Source organism: Notamacropus eugenii, chromosome 2 (assembly GCF_028372415.1).
Source record: "Notamacropus eugenii isolate mMacEug1 chromosome 2, mMacEug1.pri_v2, whole genome shotgun sequence".
Taxonomy (NCBI): domain Eukaryota; kingdom Metazoa; phylum Chordata; class Mammalia; order Diprotodontia; family Macropodidae; genus Notamacropus; species Notamacropus eugenii.
This window is the reverse complement of record NC_092873.1, coordinates 314,451,174-314,469,321: the sequence shown is the minus strand read 5'-3', so window position 1 is coordinate 314,469,321 and position 18,148 is coordinate 314,451,174. Positions and strand designations below refer to the sequence as shown.

At 35.4% G+C, this 18,148-nt stretch overlaps 1 protein-coding gene across 9 annotated transcripts in view; it reads left to right on the top strand.

Annotated features, from left to right (window-relative positions):
* Positions 1-18,148, top strand: part of MAP2K4 (mitogen-activated protein kinase kinase 4) — a 202,584-nt gene that overhangs the window by 104,613 nt on the left and 79,823 nt on the right. For all 9 annotated transcript variants that reach the window (XR_011974941.1, XM_072645058.1, XM_072645057.1 and 6 more), the window contains 2 exons: positions 8,031-8,150; positions 16,346-16,465. Coding sequence is in view for 8 of the 9 variants with exons in the window: in XM_072645058.1 (XP_072501159.1) it covers positions 8,031-8,150; positions 16,346-16,465 (240 nt within the window). In the remaining variant the exon portion in view is untranslated. The remainder of the gene's footprint in view (positions 1-8,030; positions 8,151-16,345; positions 16,466-18,148) is intronic.

Here is an 18,148-nt window from a genome sequence, read left to right as displayed (position 1 = left end):
GCTGGAATAATGAGTTTATAGACGAGCTCCCACAGTAAAGAGCTATTAGAGAGAAAGGGGTTCCCAAGACAAAAACTCCGAGAAGAATGGACATAAAAGGAGCTTATGTTGAATAGCTTCACTTTTTTTTTTCACCTGGGGCATGGGTAGGGAGGACAGGACCTGTCAGTCAATAAATATTTTTAAAACACCTATATTTGCTGGCAGCTGTGCTAATAAGCATTGGGTATATAAATACAAATAAAAAGATAGTCCCTGCCCTCAAGGGCTTACAATCTGATGGGAGAAGGGAACATACAAAAGAAAGCTGAAAAGTTGGGGAGAAGGACATGAGAAGGTATTGGAGCATGATGAAGAATTCTGAAGAAACCCAGGAGCAGTTTCTGTGGCCAAAAATGCAGAGCAAAACTTTAGGAGGGATGGGAAGCTTTTAGAATAGGTGCTATTGTTTGGCCTGTTCTCAAAGAAGAGCAATGACCTCTTGAGGGTGATGTCTTGACTTGCAAGTGAATTGGATTTAAATAAGGCAGAGCTTTGCAAGGTCATCCAGCCTCACTCTCTCCTCCGGGGTGATCTGAGTCCTGTGGCAAGATATAGATCTGGATACCTGGAGATAACCCCTGAATTGGTTCTATAAGGAGTTCTTAAGGAATCAGCTAAGGAGGAATTAAAAGACTGACTGCCTTGTTGCAGTGAGGTATCAGATGAAGCTGAATAATATAAATTTGTAATATATCCAATGGGCATTGTTGTGAGGGGCAGCTAGGAGACACAGTGGACAGGGTGCATTCTGGAGTCAGGAAGACCTGAGTTCAAATTTGGACTCAGATACTTACCAGCTGTGCACCTCTGAACAAGTCACTTAACTTTTATGTGCTTCAGTTTCCTCAACTATAAAAGGGATAATTACAGCACCTACCTCTAAAGGTTGTTGTGAGGATCAATGAGCTGTATTTGTGAAGTGCTTAGCACAGTACAGGGCACATGGTAGTTGCTTAATCAATGCTTGTTCCCTTCCTTTTTCTTCCAGCTTTGTTCAACAACTTGTGATCATGAATGGAGGAAGCTGATGGTGGGAGTAATCAAAGGCTAAGGTTTAGTAAGAGAAAAGTGGTGCTAGGATAGAGGAACAAGAATTCAGTGGAGGACAGTACAGTGTCTAAATTACTAACTATTGAATTGAGTTTCGAAAGGAAGATTGAAAGCAGAACAGGGGTAATGGTCTGGTAAAGTATTGAGGGATGGAGGGAATAAAGATCTTAATGGGATCAGGGATCTAAGAAAAGGTGGTGAACCATTGGGAATAAATAATAGGTTATGGTCAGAAAAAGGGATTTCTAATTAGGGAAGCAGAACATATGTGTGTTGTGGCAAGATTAGGTATATAGACTATTCCCTGTGTGTAGCTGAGGTGGAGTGAAAGAGCAGATCCTGGAGATTAAAGAATTAGGGAGTAGGAGTTTAGGAAATTTTTAGTGACTTAAGTATTAAAATCTTCCAATATAAAGGCTAGAGGGAGAGGAAGATGGTGAAGACAGGTGCTGAACTCCTTGAGAAAGAAGGGAGAATGGTTTGGAGGTAAGTATGCTGCAGCTATCATGATTTTGATGAGTAGAAAATTTTAATTGTGTAAACTTCAAAAGAGGGAAGGTTAGTGAAGGACAAAAGGGGAAAACCTGGAATTCACAAGAGAGAGTAAAAAATATTTGTATTTCTTCTCCACAACTAATGTAATGAGGGTATATAAGAGACTGTACAACCACTTCTGAAAAGGATATGTAGAGATGCAGTATTCTCCTCAGTGTTGCAGAGTTCAGGACTCTGTGAGAGCTAATAGAATGATTGTGAGACTCCGGAGGTCCAGGATGAAAAGTAGTTTGTTTACTGTAAAAGTAGAAAAAGAGGAGAGGGCCCAGGACACATACCTGGGATAAATCCACACATTGGAGACAGGGATGACCCTCTCTTTTTATCAATTGAAAAGGTTAAGAAAGCAGTGCCACAAAAACCCACAGAGGAGAGAGTATCTAGAAGGAAGGGTCAACATTGTTAAATGCGGCAGATGTCAAGAAGGATGAGGATTGTGAAAAGGCAAAGGAAGCAGCTATTGGTGATTTTGGAGAAAGAAGTTTCACTTTGGTAGTGGGAACAAAAACTAGATTTCAAGTGATTGAAAGGTAAGTTTGAGGTAAAGAAGTAGAGGCAATGAATGGAGACTGCTTTTTTCTGGGTCTGGCTGTGAAAGGGAGGATGTGAAAGGCTGTAAAAGATTGAGAAGGATAACCTAATTCAGGAATGGTGAAGGCAGAGATCTGGGCATGTTTATAGATACCAGGGAAGGAACTAGTGGTTGGTTCATCAGTAGAAAGTTAAGGAGAAGGGAAATGATCAAAAAGGTAGACTTCTGGAGAAGGGGGGTAATGGGATCAAGGCACATGTAGAGAGCGGGTAAGAAGGATTACTTCTTCTACCAACACTGGAACAAAGGAGAGGTTGTAAGTGATGTTGAAATTTGAGTTTTAAAATTGAGTTAAAGAGTAACCTTGCTCCATGTGACCTCCATTTTTCTGATATTAGGTCTGCTGGTAATTGGAGGTGGTGGAGTGGTGCAGATTGTATTATGTATAGGTTATCATACAGGTCCTTCACAACCTCGATGACACTACTGAGCTGGCACAATATATGTTTAGTCTTAGAACTGATGATCAGATCTGCGGGTTTTACTAGATTAGATGACTGGCCAAAATTCTTTGCTTCCTCCACGCCATCCTCATCTCCACCCTAGTTTTCCAACATTTAACTGTGGAAGCTGATAAGTGTGCATAGGAATCTCTATCAGCTCTCTTTTTTTTCACCCTGTAGCTGATACATTACTGCTTCCTGCTCTCCTTATCCTTGTAATTCAAAATTTCTGTTGCCTGATGAGGAAATATTTTCCAGAGCTACTATTTGTCACACAGTCTCCACCTTAGTCAGTCTATAGTCTACTCTGCCCTTCAGGTTTCATTGTGCCTGTTGTAAGAGGCAGGATGGAACATTCGACTTGGGGGTCAGGAAGACCTGGTTAAATCCTGCTTCAGCTACTTATTAAGTATGTGACCTAAGGCACATTTTAAGTGTTCTAGTTTTCTCATCTGTAAAATGAGAAGGTTGGACTGAATCCAGACTTCACAGAACAAATCCTTTTATTAATGGAATTTGTTCCATGAAGTTTGGATTCAAAGGGCCACCACACTTGAGGACTTAAGAGGGCCACATATGGCCTCGAGGCCACATGTTCCTTACCCCTAGCCCATAGCTGAAAAAGAATCTCCTTTAGGATATAGTTGTCAAGTGGTGATAGAATTTTTGCTTAAACACCACCGATGACTCTAGAGGAAAACCTTCTAGCTCTTGAAGCAGCAAAATCCCACAAATCATTAGGAAGTCATCAAGCCAAAATTCCCTACATGCTGCTTTCATCCATTGCCTCTGGTTCTGTCTTCTGAACTGAATGGAACAAGTTTTTTGTTTTGTTTTGTTTTTTAAATTACTGTATCCCACTCTTGACTTAGAGTTCATTAAAAACTATAGGACTTTTACAGACTAATTGTTGTCTAACCATTCCTCTCACATATTGTACTTAGAAAGTCAGTGCCTGTGTGTGTGTGTGTGTGTATGTGCGTGCGCGTGCATGCGCATGTGCATGCATGTGCATGTATGTGTGTGTTTTTAAAAAATCTTGCAGTAGCTCCCTGATGTTTCTAGGATGAAATGCAAATTCTTCAGTTTAGTTTTCAAGCCCCTCCACAATCAGGCTCCAAATTTTACTTTTGTTCTTATCTCACATAGTTGTTCTTCACGCTTTATATTTCAGTCACACTGGACTAGTAGTTTGTAAATTCAATACTTCATCTCCTGTCTCTGAACACTGCATGTCTTTCCCCATGCCTGGTATGTCTTCCCTCATTTCTGCCTCTCATCATCCTTATTTTCCTTCACATATCACCTCTGTGAAATGTTCTTTGATCCCCTGAGTTTTAGTGTTCTCTATTTCAATTTCTATTATATTTCTCCTCTAGTTTTATTTATATGTTGCCTCCACCACCACCCTGTAAAATATAAGCTCTACTAAAGTGAGGAACAATTTCGTTTTTGTCATACTTAGTGCCCTAAACAGTACCTTACAAATGGTAGGCACTTAATCTTTGATGGATTGACTTATCGTAACTTGAGTCTTCACTGATGCTAGATCCTATTATTCTCTTAATAATTCATGTTCCCTGACTGTTTCAACATTCTCTCCTTAAGGTCCCCCAAACAACATTGCCTTGAAATTTACTGAGAAGATGGAGTTCACCCATTATCAATTTACTTATCACACTTAAAAATACTCTCTCAAGGTTAATCTATCTTTTGTTCCGGTCTTTGAGGAATAGTAGATCTTTCTACTTGCCAAGGCTGACTTTTTCCATTCATGTAGAATATTTTCTTTTGTGACTATACCCCCACATGATAACATAGTGCCTCGTACATATTAAACATAATAAATATTTGTTGAATTGAATTTTATTAGCAATATGTGTATCTTAGACATGTCTCTATTTTAAGGCTTTGGTGTTCTACCTTAAAAAATTTCTTGATACTGTAAAACTTCGCTTAAATTGAGGGAAATATCCAGTTATAATTGCTAGAAGTTCTGAATTTTTAGCATATTTTAAAAGAATGTGGTATCACTTTCAACTGTATAGTGTCTTAACCTAGGGAAAGAAAATGTTGGCAAGTAGAGATGAACTTCTTGTACAGAAAACATAATAATTATTGAAACTGCAAACTCAGTTGTGAGCAAAGGGATGTTTTTAAAGTAGTTCTAAATACTTCAAACTTGTTTGATAATTTTATTTACTTTTCTCAAGACGTTTTTTGACCTTTTATACAGTCTGGAAATATTTGTGTAGGAAAAGTAAATTCTCAATCTAAATTCTCATAGATTACAAGTTAATGGAGCCTGGATTAATTCAGATTGCTTATCACTGAGTTGAGCAATGAAATAAGATAATGTTAATATATGCATATGTTTTGTATAATTAGAAATGCTCTTGAAGTATTAATTATGTATAAATGATTCTTGTAGAAAATGGGTAAAATCCAGGTAATCTAAAAGCAGTGTTGCTTAAATTTAGCTATTAGTATCTCACATTAAACCTTAAGAAATGGCAAATTCAATCTGGTCCTGCCTTCAATCTCAGTATTCCATAGTGTCATTTTTAGTAGGGAAAATGCTTTTCTGCCATGATTATATCTGCATAGTTTGAGTCACAAAGTTGACTGTAATTTTTAACAGGTATTTTGCTTGGTCAAGTCATATCCCCTTCCTGGGCCTCACTAAAAATTAAGGGGTTGGCCAACTTTGAAATGAGTGTACTGCCTGCTGATGGAACTATATCTTTGGGTACGATAGTAATAGCTAATATTTATATCGCACCTAAGGGTTTGTAAAGCTATATATACATATACACACATACATACATACATATATATATATACACACATCTGTCTTACATATTATGTATAATGTATACATGTGTGTATGTATATATATATATATATACATGTTATAATACATATTTCCAGATATAATCATAATCCTTTGAAATAATTGTTATTGTTATCCCCATTGGACAGATGAGGAAATTCAGACTGAAACTTATTCAGGGACACTTAGCTAGTGTCTGAAGCATAATTTGAACTTGTCTTCTTGACTCCCAAGTCTGTCCTGCTATCAGTACTATCAAACTCAAATAGAAATGAATCATCTACAGATTAACATAATCTATGTTGTATTGTATTTTTATTTAAACATTTACCAGTTTTGTTTTAATCTGCTTCATAGCCAGTATGAACTTACTACCTCTGCACTGCACCACCTAGTCTCCTGGATATTGGCCTGCAAGCCATTGGTCCAATTTATTCATCCTTTTTGTTAATTCATTAAAACATTTATTAAATACTTCCCATCTACATACAGAACACTACTTTAAATACTAAAGGAAACATTATTTTTAGAAAAAACAAACTTTAATGACTAGCCAAAAAAATTTTTATACCTCTTTTGAAGTTTTGTCCATAACATACAATTTATTACGTTTCTAGAACTCAGAATTCAGAGATGGATGATTCTTTTAGATAGATGATATTTAATACAATCCCCTCATTTCACACATGATGAAATTGAAGCCAGAGAGGGGAAATAGTTGAAGTTTCAGACATACCTATATAAAGAACCAGTTTAGGAAAATGTAGTATTTTAGTGATTATGACATTAATAATATCCATAGCAATAAAAGTTTTTCATAGTGGTGTTTTTTTCACATGTCTAAAGAAATATGTAATGAAAAGCCTCTTTCCCCCTGCCCTGCAGCAAATTAGCATTGCTCTCATTCCCCAATAAATCATTCATCTTCATTGCTGGCAGGAGCTGGTCACTTCGTGTGCCCCTCCCCTTTACCCCCCAATCCTCACACCCCCTTGTCAGTAGTCTGGGACTGCTGTTCTGATTCTGGTACACAATATAGATGCTAATAAGGTTATCATATATTAGAAAAACTTGTTTCCAGGAAATAATGTAATTAACTTTTTTGCATAAATGAACACTATAAGTTTATGAACAACTTTCTATATTACTGAGTTTTAGTAATTTTTACCTTTCTGAAATGCTCTTTTTGACTGAAAGATGAATATTATTAATATCACCCCCAAAGTTTCCAACTGTTAAATGAATAAAAACACTGAGGCAGTAAAGGAGTGATGGCAAATAATTTCTGATTTCTTTAAGCATTTGATCTTATCTTTTTTTCTTATTTTTCATTTGGGAAATAAAATAAAAAATGAGATTTGCAAATATAAGCTTATAATGATTAATCAGTTCACTCACATAGAAAACATAATAGCCATTGAAGAAGTAGTGAACAATAAAATTACAGTCCTTTCATCTGACATGTCTTAGAGCAAGAGAAGCAGTTGCTTCTTCTGTTCATACTTCTTATAACCCCCAGGAGTGTCAGTTGTCTCTCTGTGCATTTGGTTTGTCATCTATGAAATAGAAATTCATGTGATTGCCTTCCTCTTTCAAGCACTTGTGGAGCAGTGCCTTGAAATTCTTAGAAAACTATGCTATCTTTTTTTTTTTTTTGACTACTGACTTTCTTGTTAAATTTGATATATGAGGTGCCTTAATGAAATTGAGGTGGTGAATGTTACTATGAGAAGAAAAAATAAATTTTCTTGAATTAAAAAAAGCATTATTATCCTGTTTGTTTTAACTGCTTTTCTACCATAAGGGGAAATCCTTCTCTGGTTTCCTTTGTCTTTGAGTTTGCAATTTAAGGAGAGAGTGATGACTTACCAAAAGCATTCTTTCTCACTTCCAGGTTCCCCTATACAGGTTTATGCTAGGCTGAAGTCTAATCTATAGTTTTGATGAATTTTGCTTTTAACCTGGTCTCAGAGAAAAGACCTGGGAGTCAGGAAGTAGATTTTAGTTCAGGTTTGACCCTAAGTAGCTATGTGGCCTAAAACAAATCATCTTAATCAACTGAGTTTCTCCATCCAGTTTTAACATCCTACAATTGGTATGTCTATGTGCTCATAGTTTCTCCTATGAAAATCTTTTAAAATGTAATTTCTTATAATTTTTCCTGTATTTCTTTTCCTTAGTTTCTTTTTAACTGCCATAATAGCTTTGATTTTCACAGCATACATGTCTTGTTGCGTAACTCTCATTATCAATATGTGTTTTGGTGTCAGATTCCTATAGCTATTTCAAAAAGGAATTTCTAAAATGTCTGTGGTAGATTCAAGCAATGAATAGTTAGAATAAATTACTGAATTGTTTTTTCATTTTGGGAAAGTTTTCTTATGACTTAGAATATTATTTGTGAACTTTCAGAGTAGTCTTTGTTTTTAATTTTTGTTTGTGGTAAAAAACTGGTTCCTAAAATGACTATTTTCTGTTTTTGTGAAATAACGTTTCATGATCATTACTTTTTCAGAGGATTCGGTCAACAGTGGATGAAAAAGAACAAAAACAGCTTCTTATGGACTTGGATGTGGTCATGCGAAGTAGTGATTGCCCATATATTGTTCAGTTTTATGGAGCACTCTTCAGAGAGGTATGAATACATATCTGTGGCTTTCCACAAAATACTGCGCAGTTGATGATTGTGATTAAAGATCAGAGCTTTAGAGGTAAAAGTGACTTAAGATATCAGTCCAGCTTCCTCACTTTATAGATTGGGAAACATATAGAGAGGTTAAGAGACTATTATTGGCTATGTGCAGCTCCATTCTTTGTTTTTGGTTAAAGCTTTTAGTACATAAGATCTCAGAGGACGTGGGGATAATTGGGATGGATATTCATAACAGATGGAAAGGACTGTGGGAAATCATCAGGTCCAATCTGTCACTTAACATTTAAGAAAACTCAGCCTCACTTAAATAATTAGAATCTTAGATCTTAAGGGATGGTTTAGTGAGTCTGTCCTCCTGCCTAGCATAGGAATCTTTTCTATAGCACTTCTGACAGATGTTTACCTATTATTTTGGCTTCCTTATTTTCCTTCACCTTTTGTCAACTATTATCCTTGATTACTTCTATATTCATATTAATGACTTATGATATACAAATTTCCTCACCTTCCTTCACTGTTCTGAATCACCTGGCTTTAGTTCCCTGCTGACCTGATTATATCAAATATTACTCTGTCTCCCAATTTATGAATGATTCTTTTTTTCTCTGAGAACTCCAAATCCATAGGATCTATTTTGTATACTCATTGGATCCTATGATAATTTATCCTGCACTCAAAGTAGGGATGAATTAAATTCCCACTACCTCCACTGGTTTGATGACTGTTTCAGCATTATGTGTACCCATCACCATCCTAGACTCTTCTTGTCCCTCTGTCATTTGACATGTCTATCATACAATCTCCAATTCTGTAAATAAACCTCCACCTTATGCTTTCTTTGCTTCTATTTCTGGTCTGTATTCCTTGAGGAAGGCAATTTCAGTTTGTTAAATGGAAGGTAGAACAGTGTTTTCTACAACTTGATTTTTTTTCTTACTGCACATTTGTCTCTCAACTCCCTGAAATCTGACTTTATGCCCCTAGTATCCCACTGAAGCTCCATTCATAAAGTAACTCTCCTAGTGTCTATTTCTCAGTTCTCATTCTCATAACTTTATAGGATCTAAAATTTGAAAGTATCTCAGATCATCTAGTTCAGTCTCTGTATTTTAAAATGGAAAAACTGAGGGTCTGGAAAGTTTCTATTAATGGCATTTTCACCTATTCTTGAAACCTTGGAGTCATCTTTGATTCCTCTTTTACTCTCATGCCTTTGTAATATATCTTATATTTGACTTTTTTTGGAAAAGAGTGGAAAATTTCCCTTTTGCTGCCTAGTGTTAGAACCCTTAATACTTCATTTCTAGACTATTGTACTAGCTGCCAGTAGGTCACCTGCATTTTAAATTCTTTCTCCCTGCATAGGACTGCATATTAATTTTCCTAAAATATAGCTTTCATGTTCATTGTTCTGACAATCTTCATGTATCCAAGATGGTTTCTAGTCAGGCATTCAAGGACTCTCACAATCTAGCCCGATTCTACTTTTCCAGAAATACCTTACCTGTACAAATCTTCCTCTCAAGCCTGATCAACCTGCTTTCTCCTGTATATGCTTTAAGAATTCCTGCTTCTTTATTGCTGAATTTGTTCTCATGCCCCATAATGTGCCTCTTTCTTCCTCCCTGCCTCTCTTATTTCCTGTGTCCTGTTCCAGTTTCTCTTTTCCCCTAACAAAACCTTTGCCTTTTCAGAGCTCATATTTTGCTAATGAGAGGAAGTGGGTGGCATTAATAGATAAACTTATGGACCTGGAATCAAGAAGACCCAGGTTCAATTCTTGCCTCAGACACTAGTTGTGTGACCCTAGTCAAGTCACTGAACCTCTGTCTCAGTTTCCTTAATTGTAAAATGGAGATAATAATAGTATCTGTATCTCAGGGTTATTGTGAGGATCAAATGTAAGTATTTGTATACAGTGCTTAGCACAGTGCCTGACATACAATAGCTACTTATTCTTATAATGCCTGTTCCCTTCTTTCCCTTTAAGATTTTATCATATGCTTCTTTGTATTTTCAATAGTCTGTTTATGTGTATATGTCTTATCTCTCCAATTTAATGAAAAGCTTACTGAGGCAAGGAATTATGTCATCAACTTTGAAAAATTTTCCCATTGTACCTGTCATTACACATTATAGACGCTCAATAAAAATTTATTTTGACTGAAAGTTGTTTATATACATTCAGTGCCTGAAAATATATGTACAGTGACTAGATAGGGTAGACACTGAGTAATAAATATTTGTTGAATCTGACCTGGTATACCTTAGAGGTATTGGTATTGCTTTTTGGCATTTTTTTGTCATTAGCCAAACCCTTTTCATCAGATGATTGTATTTGATGTTTTCATTCACTGGTTTCCAGTGAAGCAAAGATCATTATATTTGAGAGCTAAAAACTCTTGTAATTAGTTTAACCCCACCGCTGCAGTCACATCTTGAAAAAGGAGTGCTTAAATCAGAGAAAACAGAAATAGCTGAGTGAGGAACCAATGAGGTTCCGTGGGAACAAATGAGTTTCATTTGGGGCAAGTGCATTTAATTAAACTTTACAGACCAAGATAAGAATCAGTTTCAGACTTATCTGAAGATTTATTTATTCAACACTTGAGACAGGGATAAAATCAACATTTATAGAATCACCATTTACAAAGCTAAAAGTGAATTTGATCAGCTAGTCCAAAATATGAGAATTAGTGAGCTGTTATTTCAATAAGAAAGTAGTTTAGGTAAACAAGTTATGTACTGTTTTATTTAATGATTTTAGCCATATCCAAATTAGTTCATAAAAGGGTAAAAATATAAAGATGTAAATGTTTAAGAAAATCTTAGATAAATTTGCAAATCAAGACAGCTTTGAAAGTTATATTTTGAATTACAGTGAGGAATGATTTTCCTTTTACAGAGTTTAGAGTATTGTTTTTATTTTTCTTAATATATATTTTAAAATGTAAGCATCCTGTTAACAATAGTCATACAGTAGTCCTCTTTTTTCCTTTTGTGTATGTATCATTTTATAACACACACACAGACACACACACATATATTTTATATCACTGCTAGGCCTATACCCCAAAGAATTGAAAGAAAGGAAAACAATCGATAGCTACAAAAATATTGATACTAGCTCTTTCTCTGGTGGCAAAAAATTGGAAACTGAGGGGTTGCCCGTGAATTAGGTAATGGCTAAGTATGGTTTATAAATGTAATAACATATTGTTGTGCTGTAAGAAATGGCTAAAGGAGCAGTTTCATAGAAACATATAATAGGTCGCAACCCACAGCTTAAGAAGTACTGAAGGGGTCACAAGTGGAAAAAGTTTAAGAAGTCCTCATTTAGGTGACTGGTGATGATATATGTACTTCTATTTTTTTAAAAAATTAATTAATTAATTTAACTTTTCAACATTCATTTCCGCAAAATTTTGGGTTTCAAATTTTCTCCCCATTTCTCCCCTCCCCCCACCCCAAAACACCCAGCATTCTAATTGCCCCTATCACCAATCTGCCCTCTCTTCTAACATCCCTCCCTTCCCTTGTCCCCATCTTCTCTTTTGTCCTGTAGGGCAAGATAATTTTCTATACCCCATTATCTGTATTTCTATTTCCTAGTTGCAAGAACAATACTCAACAGTTGTTCCTAAAACTTTGAGTTCTAACTTCTCCCCATCCCTCCCTCCCCACCCATTCCCTTTGGGAAGTCAGGCAATTCAATATAGGCCATATCTGTGTAGTTTTGCAAATGACTTCCATAATAGTCATGTTGTGTATGACTAACTATAATTCCCTCCATGTCCTTCTGTCTTTTGACAGACAGACAATGATGCAGAATGAGACATGCATTTTGGACATGGCCAATATTTGAATTTCTTTTGCTTTACTACGTATATTTATTACAAGGGTTTTGTTTTACTTTTTTTCATTTGGGGAAGGAGGAATATAGAAGAGAAAGCAAATAAATACTTAAAACTTTTTTATAAGAAAACTATTTGTTTAAAACAATTAAAGTAGAACAATTTATACATTGACTACAATTTGTAAAGAAAAAGAACTTTGAAAGACTTAAGAACTCTGATCATTGCAATGAATTGCATTGATTAGACTATTCCTAAGGATTAATGATAAAGCATAATGCCCTCCACCTGACAGAGAGAGATTTCCCATGCAGATTAAGATAGTAACTTTTGGACCAATGTTTGATGTATTTTGCTTGACCATGCTTCTTTGTTACATTCACGCATGCGTGTGTGTGATGTGTTTTAATGGAGAGAGGGATTTCAGAGGAAGAGAGAACTATATCACTATATAGTGATGCCAAAAAGAAGGAAAAGGGTCATTGTAGCATTTTAAGAAAAAATGCATTGAAGACAACACAAAAATTAAATTTAAAAAAGCCTAGCAAGATATCCTTGAAACTAAATTGAATTGGTTATATTCTTTTTCAAAATGCAAACTATTTATGATAGAGGTCCATATTTACATGTGCGACCCTCATTTTCTTTTCTGTGTATGGAAATAGTGGTTACTCAGTTACTTGGCATTTGTTAAGCTCCTACTATGTGCCAGACACTGAGCTGTGCTGAGAATACAAAGAGGCAAAATATAGTCCCTGATTTCAAGGAGTTCACAATCTAAATGAGGAGGCAGCATGAAAACAACTGTGTACAAGCAAGATACAGTGAGGATAAACTGAAGGAGAAGAAAGGAACAGAATAGGAACAGAATCTCCTGGTTTGCTTATACCATTTGGTGAAACTTTTAGTTGCCATGAAAGCTGCCATCTTTATTTTTGTGTCACCTGTGTTTGATGATCAAGATCTACTTTATAGCCAACTAGAATTGTTGCCAATTCATCATATTCCTTTACTTTGAGAATCTCTTTTTGAAATATATAGAAATATATACTCAAAGCTTCCTCTCTCCACTGAAAAAGACCAGCATGAAAACTCCCTCCAGTCTTTTTGTGTTGTTATCTCATTGCCTCATACTCTTGTCCTGCTGCATCCAACTGTGCTGCTTGGCATATGAATCTTCCATTATCATGATCTGTGACAAAATAGGACTGGACAAACTAGATAATAGCTGCCAGTTTACTGGTACTACCTCCTCTGATCTCCGCAAACTTATGCTTCTCTTTCCTGGGATCAGCCCACCAATCTACCATGACCAAAGGGGCTGGCCTGTCCCAGCCCTTGATTAGGTTGTACTTCTTTGCCCATTATTCCAGGATCCAGGGCCCAGGATTCTGGGCAGATGGTGAGGACCCTCTTGTTTGTTGGTATTTATGATGTTCAGAATAACAAAATTTAAATTTAAGTTAAAAATTAAAATTAAAAAAGAAAGTGGGTATATGAATCTTATTTTTGGTTTGAGATTTTTTTTCCTCAAGCAATTGATACTCTTCCTTATTGCAGTGTCTCTAGAAAGGATCACTTTCTGCTTTCTAGATGCCTGTATGTTGTCTCCAGCATGCATCTCTTCCTTGTATACTTGGTCTTCTCTGGACTCTGCCCTGCTGCTCTTCCCATCTTTTCTTCTCCCTGCCATTTTGATGCCTTTTTTTCACTTAGGCAGGGAGGCTAACATTAACTGTACGAATAGCTTGTCCAAATCTCATTAATATAGAAATTATTAGAATAATCTCGGCAGATCTTTTACATTTCTCATGTTTGTGATCTTTCCAGTTGCATCTTTAAATATTATTGGATTGATCTGATTTTACTAAGTTTATGTCTGAGTTTTCTGTAAACCTTATTTTTTCCTTAATTGCTTTTCATTCTTTTATGATACATCACTATTCATAATCACATCCTACTCCTCTCTATAAGACTTGACTTTATATTCTAAACTGATGCTGCTTTTGGCTGCCATCTTTGTTTACCTGGCAAGGAGAGCAAATATTTGCTGACTGAGGCAGTTTCTTGTTTGTGGTCTTCTGGTTGTGATGTTTGAGTTATATGAATTAAATTTTGTTAGGAAGTTGTAATTTTATGTGTTGCTATCTGTTCTTTTAGTAAGTACCCACTTGTTTGTTTTAGGTTGTTGGAGCAATTTTAATTACATTTTAATTCTTTTAGCTTGGTACTGATTTCAATGTTTGCTCTAATAAGCAAATAGTATTTCTTACTGTACAAAAATAGCTTACTCAGAAGTGACTCCCACCTTTATAACTATTAATTTCCTCTTAGAATATAATCACTTTTACTTTTGTGATATTATTTGGTGCTGTCCATTATGTAGAGTATTCTGACTCTCTTTTTGAAGAAAATACTGAAGATAAATAGCAGTAAGTCTATAACTTAGTGGCCCCTCTTGTTTCTTATTCTGAAATCGTTTTCCAATATATTTTTCCCTTTCTACCCTGTTCCCAGCTTTATATTGATGCCACTAGGTAAAGTACATATTCATTTAATTTATAGAACTTTTTAAACTTGTCTATAGAAGTTCTTTACCTCCTCATCCTCTCTTGGTGCATTGGCTGTAGTTCTTTGTAGTTGTTTTTCTGCAAATGTTTACCATTAACCCAGCAATATAAGATGACCATGTGATATGTCTTATGTTGGGATTCACAGTAAAATCAATTCCACAAGAACCTGTGAGAACTTCTTTCCACTTAACTGCAAAGTTCTTTTGTGCTTTGGTTTTATTTATAACAAGAATATTAGAATTGTAATGGTTCACTTCCTTAAGTAATAACTGCTTGGTAATTAGATAAGGATCTGACATTTAGAGTACCAACAGTTAAAGTTAATGCTTATAAATGCTCTAAAAACTTTGTTTTTTGACCCTCCCATTCCCTTTTCTCACCAAAACTGCAAAGGTGGAAAGTGGGCTATATACAGAATTGAGAGCTGTTTTCTGGGGGAGTTTTGGTAGGGCTTTTTGGTTTTATTTGTTTGTTTATTTCTTACCTTGGATTCTTAGGGCCTGTGAATTTGCCACGAAGGGATTAGCCTACTTCTCTGTTATCTAGCCTGGCCCTTGGAAAGCAGACATAGTTTATCAACAGGATTTTTATTGGAAGTCTCATCAACCTGGTAAAATCTGTCAAAGCTTGTATTCCATTGATAAAACCTTCAAGAATTCAGGACTGCCCCTGACTCAAGATGGAGACCACTGGGTGGGACTTTATAAAAGAATCATATAAGAAAACTAGTTTATATCCATGTAACACTGTATGATTAAGGATGCTTAATATACATTGTGTCATTTTATCCTCATATAGTAACCCTGTTACACAAAGTATTTTCCCAATTGTATAGGTGAAGAAAGTGAGGTTCAGAGAGAGGAGGTGACCTGCCCAAGGTTACACAATTTGTCAGTGGCTAAGGTAGGCCTGGCCCTCTGTTGGAGAGATGGAGCTAAGATCTTGTTAGATTGAATGGCATTTGCAAGGAAGCATTTCTGTAACAGAACCTCTCTTCATTTTTCCTTAGGACATAACCATTAGTAATAGTGCTGCTACATTGGTTACAGATTCTCTACAATATAGCTTTTCATAGACTTTCTGAATTGTTGTATATTATTTGCACAGCTGTTGGAGAGGGAAGCTGAAATAGCCATATTTTTGGCCTTTAAGTCTCTTCATTCTCATCTATCTCTAATACCCTAATACCCTCCCTAATAAAACTCCTCTAAGATAATTACTTTTCCACCTCCTTTCCAGCAGCCATCTCACCTTCTTAACCTAGAGAGGCTTTCTGCCTTTCTGATTGGTAAGTTCCCACGTGAACTCCCATTTTATGAGGTATTTGGGCCATGCTCCCATCCTTCCTAGCTCCCTTCTTCACTCTCGAGACTTTTCCACCAATTCCCCAGAAGCTTTGCTCCAGCTTGGGTCTCACTATCCATCACCCCTTCCCTATCTGGCTCCCCTTTTTGTACTGTCTTTAACAGTTAGAATGTAAAGTCCTTGAGGGTACAGGCTGTGTTTTTGGCTTCTATTTCTATTTCCTGCACTTAGCACAATACTTGTCACATAACAAATGAAGAAATAAATTCTTTAAGTCTCTTAACCTTTTTGGGCCTCAGTTTCTAATTTTGAAAATGATCTCTGTGAGCCTTTCTGATTATAAAATTCTCCGATCCTTATCACTACATGTGGAAAAAATTATTATCTAAAGTGCTTGGGTAATGGTAGTGGATAATTTAAGGATAATGATTTTTTTTTTTTTTAGGGTGACTGTTGGATCTGTATGGAACTCATGTCTACCTCGTTTGACAAGTTTTACAAATATGTATATAGTGTTCTAGATGATGTTATTCCAGAAGAAATTTTAGGCAAAATCACTTTAGCAGTAAGTATTTTTTTATTATTTTTCCAAAAATTATTTCAAATGTTAAATCTCTCTTAAAATCTTTAAAAATTTATTAAAGTACAATTGTATCACATCCATGTATCTTCTTGCAGAAAGTTCTTAGAGAGTAATTTGTAGTTTACAGACATGATTGTTTATAAAAAGCAGTCAAATAATATTTTCATTACAACTGGGCTGTCAGCTGAATTATTTTGTAGCAGTGTTTCTAGCCTCACACAAGGTCCTAGTTAAAATATGTAAATGATATTATTTTGAAACTAGTTTAGTTGGGGCAAACTGATTTGAGGTGTTCCTTTAAAAGGAGAAAGGTTTAGAGATCTTGTGTAAAAAATTTAGTATCTGTCAAACACTTTGCCTTAACAGACTTAGTGAATTAGGAGTAGACCTTGTTATGACTTATCCTGAAATTTCATGAAATACTCTTTGTAGTTATCATTTCTCAGATGATCAGCATGACTGTGGTTGTGTTTTGTACTTTGTATGTTACCATCAAATTTAATTCAGGAGTCCTAGTTCCTTCTCTCCTTAGTCAGCTTAGTTTTCTAGTGATTAATCATAATCTAAACAGAGATCTCTTATGTCTAACCAAGCAGATGTGACAAGAGCGACAAAAGAATAAAAATGTGTGGGTTTATACAACTTCTGAGGCTCACCAAAAGCACAAAGAGTTCATGACATATGGGAAAAAATCTTGAATAAAGGTCTGGTCTCCAACATATATAGATATCTAACAGAAATATGTAAGACCAAAAGCCATATAAAAAGTGATATAAAAATACAAACAGTTTTCAAAAGGAGAATTGTAAACTATTAGCAACCACATGAAAGAATACTTCAATTATTAATTAGAAAAATAAGAATCAAAACAAATCTGAGGCTTTAACACATTAACCAGCAAACTGGTAAAGAGAGCAAAAGATGAGAATAGTCAATGTTCACTGGGTTGTGGAAATACGGTAGGCATGCAAATACAACCATTCTGGAAAGTAGTTTGTAGTATTATATACCTAAAATTAATATAGTGTCCATATCTTTGACACAGAGATTCTACTGTTAGAATACCAAAGAAGTTCTCCATACACATGAAAATGTTTACAACAGCATCTTTTATAGAAGCAAAGAATTGAAAAAAAAATCAGATGCCCTGCAGTTGGCAAATGGCTAAATAAATTGTGGTACATGAATGGAATATTACTGTACTGTAAGAAATTGTGAATATTATTTATAATAATATCCAGAGAAGCATGGAAAATCATACATGAACTGAAGTAAACAGAGCCAGGAAATCAATGTAGATAGTGACTTTAACAATATAAATTGAAATAAAAACCACCACAAAGCATTTAATAATACATATTTTAAAATTACAGAGAATAAGTTTTACCCCAAAAGAATATGAGCATATAAATAAACACCACTTTTGCAGAGGTGAGGCAAGGGTGAGGGTGGAGGGTCCATGGGTGAGGAACATGGTGTATATTGTCAGTTTTGATAATTTTATCTCTTTCTTCTTTTTCTTTTTACTTTAAAAAAATTCTTTGTTATAATGACTTTCTAGGTGAGGTGGGGGGGAGAGAGACAGGAAATTTTTTAAAAAAAAAATTCATGATGTGGGGAATTGTCTCTTTTTAAGTTACTAATAGAAACCTGTCTAGTGAGATA